At 38.7% G+C, this 11,834-nt stretch overlaps 3 protein-coding genes across 3 annotated transcripts; all 3 read right to left on the bottom strand.

Moving 5' to 3' along the window:
• Positions 1-633: 633 nt before the first annotated feature.
• LOC135943869 (uncharacterized) lies at positions 634-1,325 on the bottom strand. The gene is made up of 4 exons (XM_065490535.1): positions 1,228-1,325; positions 872-1,168; positions 747-811; positions 634-690 (listed from the first exon to the last, which is right to left on the bottom strand). The coding sequence occupies exons 1-4, from the start codon at positions 1,271-1,273 to the stop codon at positions 634-636; spliced, it is 465 nt and encodes a 154-aa protein (XP_065346607.1). The 5' UTR covers positions 1,274-1,325.
• Positions 1,326-1,378: 53 nt separating this feature from the next.
• LOC135943868 (uncharacterized) lies at positions 1,379-2,785 on the bottom strand. Its single transcript, XM_065490533.1, has 5 exons — positions 2,728-2,785; positions 2,395-2,678; positions 2,030-2,141; positions 1,730-1,974; positions 1,379-1,450 (listed from the first exon to the last, which is right to left on the bottom strand). The coding sequence occupies exons 1-5, from the start codon at positions 2,783-2,785 to the stop codon at positions 1,379-1,381; spliced, it is 771 nt and encodes a 256-aa protein (XP_065346605.1).
• Positions 2,786-3,515: 730 nt separating this feature from the next.
• Positions 3,516-11,543, bottom strand: LOC135943867 (uncharacterized). Its single transcript, XM_065490532.1, has 16 exons — positions 11,486-11,543; positions 11,153-11,436; positions 10,786-10,897; positions 10,485-10,729; positions 10,381-10,435; positions 10,142-10,209; positions 9,986-10,088; positions 9,631-9,927; positions 9,507-9,571; positions 9,194-9,311; positions 9,039-9,148; positions 8,410-8,506; positions 7,993-8,261; positions 3,988-4,063; positions 3,677-3,903; positions 3,516-3,611 (listed from the first exon to the last, which is right to left on the bottom strand). Exons 1-16 carry the CDS (start codon positions 11,541-11,543, stop codon positions 3,516-3,518), a joined length of 2,280 nt encoding a protein of 759 aa, XP_065346604.1.
• Between the last annotated feature and the right edge of the window lie 291 nt (positions 11,544-11,834).

The raw sequence follows: 11,834 nt of genomic DNA, 5'->3' as shown, positions 1-11,834 counted from the left end.
TAATTGAAATTGTGGTTGCATTGAAATTTTAGAGGATAAATTACAATTGGCAGTATAATTTTTAGTCAAATCGATCGCTGATTGCTGCAATTTAGAGAAAATCTTTAATGATATGTCCTGAAAACCAACAATTATATAATATGTACAATTTTTACGCAAGGAATAGTGTTCGAAAGCCAACAAGTTCGGCGCACCGGAACACAAGGAGTTGGTGGTATCAGCTTTTCAGAGCAAAAATTAAAATCCTTCAATATAATATATGTTTAAATCAGACAATGGTCTGGTTATCGAAGTTGTTCGTGATGATTTTTGAGACCAAACCAGGTGCTTTTTGCTGGCCGCACTTGTAAGTTTCGTAGGCAATCACACACTCGTCGTCAGATTCTGTTTTACAAATGAAATTCTGGCAATTATTTAAAATTAAACATACTTATTCCGTTGCATTGATCATAAGCCACAAATCCCGTCTCCAATTTCGCGGGTTCCTCCTGAGACACGAGTTCTATCTGTCGCAGAGTTGCTATGGCGTCCAATCCACCTATGCCAAACTTAAGAAAAATAATTCTTTAGAACAAGTTTTATTATGAATGAAAATTCAACAATTGAGTGCATTAAAAAACATGTGAGATATGTTCAATTCAGTTTAATGATTACCATTCCAATTTCCACTCCGACGCATTTCAAAAAGCACTAAAAAGTACGAATTTTTTTTAATCAATTGGTAGAAATATAGATGCCTGACTAACCTTCAAATTTAGCGATATAGTTGCCGTGAGAAAAGCGCTCACGTTCATTAGAAGATCGATTTGTTCTGCATGGAATTTTCTTTCCATTAAGACACTCACAAAGGAATGAATTTGCGGGCGTTTACCAATTGTGATGTCCCAGGTTTCTGCACATTCGGTCTGCATGGCCCTTCCGAAGGTTCCCTTCTTCCTTACTTCGCAGAGAAAATTCTTGTTTTGGGCACAGTCATCGGTGGCCAGCAACAAGGATCCATTTCTCACTTCGAGATAAACGCAGTCCAGACCAGGCTTAGGGTGTCCCTCCTTCCAAGTGAGCTCAGGGTGGACGAAGTCTCGGCTCAGGGTGCACCAGTGGAAGTTTGAATCGCACCCCAGATCAGTCCCAGATAGCCAGTAGTCACCATAAGTTACCGGAGCATATTCTTGAGATGTTTAGTAAATATTAAACTTTATTTCGTCTTCTTTTAATTTTTATTAGTACTTGAGACTATTCTGGAAAAGCAACTTGACTTTCCTGCTGATTCCATTGAGGCCAGGGTCAGACCAATAGCACAGCAACGGTCACGGGCGACTGTCCAGCTCGACTTTTGATAATAATTATAGTAAAAATCAGTGACAAAAAGTTTGATTTCTTACCAATTTAGAGGTGTAAGTAAGAAAGTTCCGACCACACCCATCGTACCAGTTTCCATAAGAGAAATAATCTGGATAACGAAAAGTATAGTGTTCAAAAGTATTTTTCTAACCTAAATTATCAATACTCCGTAAAGTTTTCTCATTCGTATTCGAATTAAGTTCAAAGAGGGAGTTCTAAAGTTTAAATTAATGACACATTGATCGATTCATCTTTAACATAAGAATTTACATTCTTTACGCAGCTCGCTGTTGGGCAAGAAGCAACGCAAGGTTTTGGGGTGGTCTTCAATGCACTCTGGAATTTCAAATCAGCTAGTATTCGGGCCTAGATAAATTTTAGACAATACCTTGCACGCGTATATGTATTTATTCGTGCAGTTGCGGTCGGTTAAGATGGTGCCCGTGGAATTCAAAGTAAAGCGGAAATGCACGCATGTCTCGTTCCCTCCTTTGTTGTCGGGCTGGGAGGGTTCCCAAACAAGACCCTTTGCGAAAACTGTTGGTCCATTGGGCTCGCACCACGACCATTGGTTTACAGGCGCCCCCTTCCACGTGCCACTGGTCCAGTAATTGAAATTCGCAGTCCAGTTTGCTGAAATTTCAAAATGGAACTAAAGACTGCGTTTCTTAATTCATGAGCAAACAACCTTTGTTTGCCTTGGCCAGGGTAGTAAGGCCCAATTGCTCAGCTGCGTTGTCGATATTCAGCGCCTCCATTCCCAATGCACAGCACTGGTGGTAACTGTTTAGCCACGCCATCTGTCAAGCCAAAAGTTAGAATTTGGATTCATACGAGTGTCGGATACAAACTGGCTTGTTGCCCAAAAGATAGGTGTAGTGTCCGATGTCAACCCAAATTCCATACGATTTTTTATCTATAAAATACGATGTTAAGATTTGAACATCCTTCCAATATCCTATATATACCTTTCAAATTTCCTGAGGTGTCGAACAAGGAGTCCTAAAATGTGTTCAACTTAGTTTAATGATATGATTATTTTGTAATTCGAACGTCTCGGATGCAGATCTTTGGGCAGTCGACGGAATACTGGCAGATGAAGGGCAGGGCGTCGTCGCACTTTCTGTGCACCAGGCCCTGTTTCGAGGAATTTGTGGAAATAGAAACGGCCAAACATCGCTCCGTGGCAGAAGGGATCGCGTTTTTGGGCGGCAACCAAAGTTTTTGCGATTCGATTAGTTCTTTCGACATGTTGAAGCCCGTCGAGCACCAAGCGTACTTGTGTTCCAAATTGCAATTTTCATCTTCGTTCGAGCCACTCGTCCAGAAAGTTTTGGCTTAATCAAAATGATTAAAGTGGATCACGTAACAAAAGCGAGTTAAAACCTTCAAAATTGTTCATGCATTCCATTCCCTCGGGAGAGGTCACGGTCACAAGGGTCATGTTTAGCGCCTTGCATCGAAATGCTGCTTCATTTCTCGTTGCCTTCATCATTGAATGATTTAATTTTTTTCGGAATAAGGATAAGCAGAATAAACTTACATTAGAGCTAGAAACAAAATACTCCATGCCACAGGTTGATTTCTTCTTCATCCCTTTGGCTGAATTGAACACGAGAAATATACAAACTTAATTATTTGTAATTTCTTAATTAAAAAAACTCCTACTTTCTTGGGATCCTGAAGCTGGGTTATTCTAAATTAAAAAGTATTAACTTTGATTATGATCTGTTGGAGATATAATTTTTTTAAGCAGCCTGCTTATCTACGAAACTTCGATTTAACGTTACGAAAATACGCAGAAACGTAAAAACGGATCCTTTTTGGACTGAAATGAACGTGTTGTGCACTGATTGGCTCTCTAAATAACGGAATAATTATGTTAGTGAACCATGCAGCAGATAGCCTTTTCCATTAATTGCTCAGTCTATCGCTGTGTCTATTTGCTATATCGATTTAGCACCGCTTTTGATAGATGTTTTTATATCAAAATAAACTAGTGAATATTTTTAAAATCCGCTTGTCGAGTAATTCTGCAAAACCTAACCTAATTCTATCCTCAGCAGGAGTTATTGATGGCACAGGCACAAACATAACAATAAATCATACCGCAAGAAAACTGTTGTACTCTGCACAAGATAAACTGCACGGCATAGGCTGTAATTTTCATCAAGTTAACTCTGTTGGTTTTTACTTAAATTCATATACGGACTGTGGTTGTTGTTGTTTTTGTTGTTGTTGTCGTCGTCCTTGGCGTAGTTGTTGTAATCCTGGGCGTAGTTGTTGTCGTCTTAGGCTTAATTGTGGTAGATGTTGGTGTTGTTGAAGTAATTACAACATTTGATGAGACCACATCGATTGCAGTTGTTGTCGTGTCTTGGACAACCTGCGTGGATGGATCGGTCGAAGGAGATGGCGATTCGGTGCCATCTTGCACCGTTTCAGTCACTTTGACCGTGACGTCAGTTCTAAGGTCAGTAATGGCCTCCCGCGGAACGTCAGTTGGAACTTCTGTCCCATCAAGGGGGCTTGTACTGGAAACCTGACCTGATTTTTCGCCCGCTGAGCATCGATTTTTATTCGCAATATTATTAATTTTACTCGGTATAGTGATGGCATCCGTTGGAGCTGCTGATGATGACTCACCAGCAGAGCTTCCTGTCATCATGGCTGCCGTCGTTGCCGTTTGCAACCCTGACGTAGTTGTTAGGAGGCTAGTGGTCTGTTTTAAAACGTATTTGAATATGATTCCAAATTTTTCTAAAATTTATATACCATGCTGGTTGGAGTAGTCTTTTTTACCGTTACATTTGCGGGTGGCAGACACTTTTGAAATCCGCAACACTTGATGATATGGTTTCTCCGCACATTGTTTTGCACACGAATTTTGGGGATTTTGATCAGACCTGTGATATAACTTAAAATTGTTTCTCTTATTTCTCGAACAAGACTTACCAGGATTTTGGTTGTTAATTGTGATTTTGATGGATTTAATTTTTTTTCCCTGTAAGTCATTTTAATCAAATCTTGAGTATCGTCAATTTATATAAAAATACTCAATAGGGTGCTGTGAAAATAAGTCGATTATTTTAAAATTGTTATTTGGTGCAAAATAGTCGTGCAAAGAGACACAATTTTCCCCAATTTTGGATCTTTTCAATGTTATGGCCTAAATGTTATATTATTCGTGTCATTTTCAGGACGAGCAGGATGCTCCAAAAGCAAAAAAAAAATAAGAAGAAAATTATAGCGACTCGAAATAGACAGTTAATGTTGTGCTAAATTATTCCGTGGGACTCGAACGCGGTTTTTTACTGTCGTGACACTTCTTCATTAACTTGCATGATTCGTGATTCCCCCTCTTATTATGGACGGTCCCGCAACGATTGCAAGCTCAGAAAAAACAGTCGATCGCCTCATTTTCACAGCCCTCAAAATCATTTTCTCTACCTACTTGATTTTGTGCCTGCCCTAATGTCTGAAGAACGACAATCACGAGCAATGCCCAGTAACCGAAATTCATTTTGCTTCTATCTGCATTGGTGCTTTTTCCGAACTGAAATCAATATAATATTTTAGCTCGGCAGTGAGTGCGTCCATGCCTTTCGAAATCAGTTGCAGTGACGTCCCATCCTGTTTCCTCCTTTTAATTAATATTTTCATCATTTTCGTTCTATAACTCCTCATATTTGAAAACGAGAGATGGTTGATTTTTCGATATTCAGCGCAGTAACATTTTTCTGCACTAAATTGCCCGTTTTAAAGCGTCTACATATGTAACGTCTCATCCTTTCAATAAATCTAAAAAAATGCATCTTTCTCGATATATTTTTAACATCTTTTATCAATAGTATTAACATTAACACCTAAACATTGCATTTTAATTTTACATGGCTTTAGTTTACAACCTGCGATTTACAATTAAAAATTGGGCATAATTTTCATTATAATTATACTGAATATTCTGCTAGCTTGCTCTTTCTCTCTGGTGCTGACATCCGTTGCCGAAGAGAACCGTCCCCGTCAGCTGCGCGCAGTGCTTTCAGGGCCGTGTTGGTTATACCGGAAAAAACAAAGGCCTCTCGCTGACGTTTACAACTCTCGGAAAATTTTATAGTTGCTGTTTGACGTCGTCCTGCGACGGGTTTCGCATTTTTGGTCTTCATTTGTTTCCAAATATGAACGTGGTTCTTTCAAATTCTCATTTTTAAATTGGTAAGAATGTAAAACTCCCAATAAAACCTAAATAGTAGTTTTTCTCTAACCGTGACAGTGGTAATTTATTCGGACACTAAATTAAAATCCATACAGTGCATCAGGTTGGATCGATTTAGCGTTACTCACATCTTAATTTACCTGAATGTTTTTTTTCCAACAGTAAAATCAGAAAATGTGCACATATATATAAGCGTTTTATTAATTCTGATGAAAAGTGTTTGTAACGAGAGGCATTGGGTATGCAAGTGGTCCGACTCTAATGAAGCGCAGGTTGCATAGTCTAGCTTTATTAAACCACAAACCAGGCCCAAACAGAAACAGAGCTAAACGTTTCGAATAAAATAAGCAGAGTAAATAATATTTACAAATTTGAAGCCTCCACCACCAAATTTACCATTTTATTCTCATCATATTGATACATATTGGTTCAAAAATGAAATTCCTACATTGAGAAACAGAAAAAACATAGAATTATGAATTTAATTTGGTAAGATGATGATTGAAATATTTTCAAACGAAGCAAATTGCATTTTTAAACAATGAAAACTCGCACGAAATTAAAAATTAAGTGGTCGCACCCAAAACGAAAAACATTTCAACGTGCTCGCATCTTGATTGCTTTTTTAGAATCAACATTTGCTAAGGTTTCTCGCAGATATATTGTAAATACGTAATCAGTCCTGAAGGGCCAGGGTACTCATCTCCAGTGACTAATAAATTATGCAATCATCTACTTACAGTTCACCGACCAAAAGTGTGCATGGACTTAAATCTGACAAGGCGAGGTACGTCGGAATGCATCTTGATGTACTCTTATCGAACATGTCATCTGCCAAAACGGTGCGGCTGCATGCGATACCAAACCTCGTGCGTCTGGTTGATGGATTCTGTGTCGCCCGCCAACATTCTTTTTGTTAGAATCCGATATTTGGAGGTGCAAAAAACCATACAAGTCAAAATATGTCATTTTTATAGTTTTCGCAGAAAATTTCCTGAAATATAAAAATAGCTCCACTTGAGATGATCAGCTTTTTTGCCGCGGGTACACTTTTACATTGTCCACTAACAGCTGTTAATTAATGAAGCATCTTTTGTTTTGTCTTCCTTGAAGACTGGGCGATGTTGTAGTGTTCCCATGCAAATTAATGTTGTTTATCAGCGGGGCCAGATTCGTGCGACGCGCAGACACGGCGTCCGGTGGAGTGTGGCGCGAAAAAACGGTCAAGTGGAAAAGCAAGTTTTCGTCAATAGTGTGACGTAAAATTTGCATTACTTGTACTAATGGTGTCTTTTGGATCGTAAAATCAAACTCTTGACACTCGTACGGCAATCCAAAGAGAGCTTTTTATTTCCCACATTCAAGATGCCATCTTGAATCTGCGCAGTGGGAACCAATTTCCATCGCTCATCTAGCCCCCGCTGTTATTTATTAATGCTAATTTTATGTTTTTCTTGTGGAAAAATGAAATAGGAGGTATACCATAAAGGTATATTTCTTTTTTAAAAAAATGCTGCTTATTTGCGCATTGTAAATTTTGCTGTTCGAGATTTGCGTTTTTTCGCGATTCCTCCACAACCGAATAGTGCTCACCAGTGCATGCAGGTGAATTTTCCAACTCTAAAAATGAATTATCCCGCCTTAATAATTGCATTATGCCAGAGCCCAGCCCGCTGCCTGTCCGCACAACTCTTTATTTTTATACGTTTCTAACTTTTCCGCTAATATGCTACGAGTCCAACAGTGTTTAATTTTTTTAAATTCTTATGGCTAGAATCCAAGGTTTGGAGGGACAAATTTAACGAAATGTGAAAAATGTGCTACTTTCCGAGTTTTTTATGTATTGATTTAACCGCCAAATCTCGGAACAAAACCACTCACCTAAGCAAATTTCCAAAACTACCCACCGCTATAGAGGCTTGTCTCGGTCTCCACTTTTGAAGCCGAATACCTGACCAGTGAGTTTAATTAACTTGACTTAATCTTCATTCGTTTATTTGCGTCAATTTTATTCACGAGGAAAAAACTTTCGTCTGATTAATTTTGACTTGCTGCCAGCAAAATTGACGGATATCAACGTATAAAAAGTCTAAAGAAGGTTTGGAAAAATAAATCAATAAAACATAAATAGCAATTTCAAGCCTACACCATGAATTCAACTATTTATTCTCATCATATTATTGATACATATATATCAGTGTTCAAAAACGATGTTTGTTAAATGTGAAAACTCTTTGACAGGGCAAAATAAAGCATATATGAAATATGCTGTCAAATAAATTGATGCTTTCATGTTACAAACCAAACAGATTGCATTCAAAAAAAGCAAAATCAATCAAAAGTAATCAAACATTTGAAGAAAAAACAACGTGTGCATCTTGATTGCATCTTAGATTCAATTTTTGCTAAGGTTTCTCGCAGATATACCGCGCAACCGTCCCAATAATATCTGTAAAAGCAGGGTACACTCCTCCAGTGGCTGCTACTAGTTGATTGGTCATCGGATCAGTTACGTAGATTCCTGTGGGTTCCAAATAATACGCATTTGGATTTGGAACAACATTGATGTGTGATGGATAGCATTGGTATCTATTTGTGCCCGTGTGGTACATGTCATCTGTCAAAAGAGTGCGGCTGCGACACCAAACCTCGTGCGTCTGGTTGATGAATTCGGTATCGCCCACCATTATAACCGACCAGCGAACTGCACAAACCAAAGGTAGTTCATATGAGTATTTGTGTTAAACTTTATAACGAAATTTTAAGAAAAAATTGATACAATTAAGTACAGATAATATTTTTGTGTCATATAATTTTTTAGTATTTTTAAGGTAATATCATACAAACCATACCAGTATTCTGTACTATGAAGATAATATCAGCCATGCTCTGAGGTTCCATGAGATACATTCCAATTTCGCAGCAGTGGGTATAGGCATCATGTGGAAGCTAAAATTACATAAGCGTAAATTTCAATTATTGGCAAACATGGCGAATATTTACTGTATTAACGTCTTTATTGGTTACATAGATTGTCCTGTTTTCAGCTTGCACAATGCATCCGTAAATATCTATATTTAATGTTGATTTATTTGTAAATTATATTTTTTCTAAAGCTTAAAGAAACATATTGAATCCCATTTTTATTTAAGATCCAATCGATTCCTGAGGATCGAAATAATTGGGGTAAACAAATCCACTATTTCGACCCTCAGGAATTTAAAAAATGGGATATTTCAGTGAGATATAAGACAATTAATTACCGCAGCCATCATCATATAGTAAGTCGATAGCGGTTTGCTACAATTAATTTAAAATCTTTAATTAAATGTCCTACCATCCAATGACTGGATTTACATTTTTTACGCAAGGAAGATTATTCGAAAGCCAACAAGATCGGCGGAAATAAACACAAGGAGTTGGTGGGTACAGCTTTAAGAAGGAAAATTTAAACCTTAAATAAAAAGATTTTAAATCTGACCATTGAATTGTTATCGTAATTGTTGGTGATGATTTGTGAGACCAAATCAGGTGCTTTTTCCTGGCCGCACTTGAAGGTTTCGTGGGCAATCACACACTCATCGTCTGATTCTACTTAAAAAATTTATTTTTTGCTGCAAATTAAAAATAAAATACTGATGCCGCTGCATTGATCGTAAGCCACAAATCCCGTCTCCAATTTCGCGGGTTCCTCCTGGGACACAAGTTCTATCTGTCGCAGCGATGCTATGGCGTCCAATCCCCCAACACCAAACTAAAGAACAATAATGATTTAAAGTCAGTTTTATACCAATTAAAATCCAACAAGGGAGTGCTTTAAAAAAAAACATAAAAGACATTCAACTCTGTTTGGTTACCATTCCGATTTCTACTCCGACGCATTTCAAGAAGCACTAAAAATGCGTATATTTGTTAATGAAATGGAAGGCAATTTAAATTCTTGACCGACCTTCAAATTTAGCGATATGGTTGCCGTGAGAAAAGCGCTCACGTTCATAAGCAGATCAATTTGGTCTGAAAGACATAGACTTTCCGATTAGCAACTCTAACCAGAATTATTGGCGGGCGTTTACCAACGGTGATGTCCCATATTTCCGCACATTCGGTCTGCATTGCCCTTTGGGAGGTGCCCTTCTTTCTCACTTCGCAGAGAAAACTCTTGTTTTGGGCGCAGTCATCGGTGGCCAGCAACAAGGAACCATTCCTCACTTCGAGATAAACGCAGTCCAGGCCGGGTTTAGGGTGTCCCACCTTCCACTTGACCTCAGGGTCGACGAAGTCCCGGCTCAGGGTGCACCAGCGGAAGTTTGAATCACACCCAAGATCAGTGCCGGAGAGCCAGTAGTCTCCAAAGGTCGCCGGAGCGAATTCTTGAGTTGTTCGTATATTTTAAGTCTTTGTTTCGTCGGTATCAAATTTTATTCGTACTCGAGACTATTCTGGAAAAGCAACTCGACTTCCCAACTGATTCCATGGAGGCCAGGGTCAGACCAATATCACAGCAACTCTTACGGGCGACTGTCCAGTTTGACTGTTGGGCGTTTTTAGGTTTCTTTGGTACTCAATGATTTTTTTATGTATTACTAATATTGAGGTGTAAGTCAAAAAATTGCGGCCACATCCATCGTACCAGTTTCCATAAGAGAAAAAGTCTGGACAACAGTACAGAATATTAAAATCTATTTTTACATAAAAACTATTTACAAACCCCGTAAAGTTTTCTCGTTAGTATTCCAGTTTGTATCAAAGAGAGAGTTCTAGAATTTAAATTAATTTGACATATATCGATTCTTGTTTAACTTATGATTATACATCTTTTTCACAGCTCTCTGCTGTGCAGGATGCAACGCAAGGTTTTGGGGTGGTTTGCAATGCACTCTGAAATATAATAACCATAGTTGTCTCCTCAAGAAATGTCAAGCTATACCTTGCACGCGAAAATATATTTGTTTGCGCAGTTGCGGTCTGTCATGATGGTGCCCGTGGAATTCAAAGTAAAGCGGAAATGAACGCAGCTCTCGTTGCCTCCGTTATTGTCAGGCTGAGGGTATTCCCAAACAAGTCCGTTTGCGAAAACTGTAGGTCCATTTGGCTCGCACCACGACCACTGCTTCTTCGGCGCCCCTTTCCACGTGCCACTGGTCCAGTAGTTGAAATTCGCAGTCCAGTTGGCTGAAATTTCAAAATATTACTTTCAGACTGTTTTAAATTCATTACCAAATAATAACCTTTATTTGAATCGGCCAGGGTAGTTAGCCCCAATTGCTCTGCTTCACTGTCAATGTTGAGAGCATCCATTCCCAAAGCGCAACACTGCCGGTAACTGTTTATCCACGTCATCTGTTAAGCCGAAAAATTAGACTCTGGTGTCTTGCTAGTCTCGGATACAAACCGGCTTGTTGCCCAAGAGATAGGTGTAAGAACCGACTTCAAACCAAACACCGTAGGATTTTTTATCTTCATATGTAATTAGTTTTAACTATTGATCATTCTTTCTATTTCTTATTACCTTTCAAAAGTCCGGAGGAGTCAAATAAGGAGTCCTGAGATGGGATAGACATAATTCAATGAATATTAATGGATTAAAAATCGAACATTTCGGTTGCAGAGCTTCGGGCAGTCGACGGAATACTGGCAGATGAAAGGCAGTGCGTCGTCGCATTTTCTGTGCACCAGACCCTGTTTCGAGGGAACTGTGGAAATAGAAACGGCCAAACATCGTTCCGTGGCAGAAGGGATCGCGTTTTTGGGTGGCAACCACAGTTCCTTCGATTCGATAACTTCTTTCGACATATTGAAACCCGTGGAGCACCAAGCGTACTTTTTTTCCACATTGCAATTATCATCTTCGTTCGAGCCGCTCGTCCAGAACGTTTTGGCTTTAATTAGAGTATTAATACGGATAAGGAGGCACGATTGAGCTAAAACCTTCAAAATTGTTCATGCATTCCAATCCGTTGAGAGAGGTCACCGTCAAAAGGGTCATGTTCAGCGCCTTGCATCGCAAACCTGCTTCGTTCCTCGTTGCCTGATATCACAATTATAAAATATTTCCAGAATTCGAATTACTAGTTCTTACTGTAGAGGTGGAAACAAAATACTCCAGGCTACAATTTGATGTTTTCTTCGTGCCTTTGGCTGAGTTGATTTTAAAATTTTTAGTGTTTGCAATTAAAAAAACCTACTTTGCACTGCTCCGAGGATTGGGTTACTCTAAATTTTATACAATAAATATAAATTAAAATAGCATATATGTTACTGGAGGCTCAAATTTTGT

This window comes from Cloeon dipterum, chromosome 4 (genome assembly GCF_949628265.1).
Source record: "Cloeon dipterum chromosome 4, ieCloDipt1.1, whole genome shotgun sequence".
NCBI lineage: Eukaryota > Metazoa > Arthropoda > Insecta > Ephemeroptera > Baetidae > Cloeon > Cloeon dipterum.
This window is presented reverse-complemented; position numbering and strand designations above follow the sequence as displayed.

Coding starts and splice junctions, on each gene's coding strand:
- LOC135943869 (XM_065490535.1), bottom strand. CDS start 1,273: ATGGAATCAGCAGGAAAGTCAAGTTGCTTTTCCAGAATAGTCTCAA. Junction 1,169..1,227: donor CTTTTCCAGAATAGTCTCAA/GTACTAATAAAA, acceptor AAACATCTCAAG/AATATGCTCCGGTAACTTAT. Junction 812..871: donor AACCTGGGACATCACAATTG/GTAAACGCCCGC, acceptor AATTCCATGCAG/AACAAATCGATCTTCTAATG.
- LOC135943868 (XM_065490533.1), bottom strand. CDS start 2,785: ATGACCCTTGTGACCGTGACCTCTCCCGAGGGAATGGAATGCATGAAC. Junction 1,975..2,029: donor CCTGGCCAAGGCAAACAAAG/GTTGTTTGCTCA, acceptor TTGAAATTTCAG/CAAACTGGACTGCGAATTTC. Junction 1,451..1,729: donor AATACATATACGCGTGCAAG/GTATTGTCTAAA, acceptor TTCGTTATCCAG/ATTATTTCTCTTATGGAAAC.
- LOC135943867 (XM_065490532.1), bottom strand. CDS start 11,543: ATGACCCTTTTGACGGTGACCTCTCTCAACGGATTGGAATGCATGAAC. Junction 10,730..10,785: donor CCTGGCCGATTCAAATAAAG/GTTATTATTTGG, acceptor TTGAAATTTCAG/CCAACTGGACTGCGAATTTC. Junction 10,210..10,380: donor ATCCTGCACAGCAGAGAGCT/GTGAAAAAGATG, acceptor ACTGTTGTCCAG/ACTTTTTCTCTTATGGAAAC.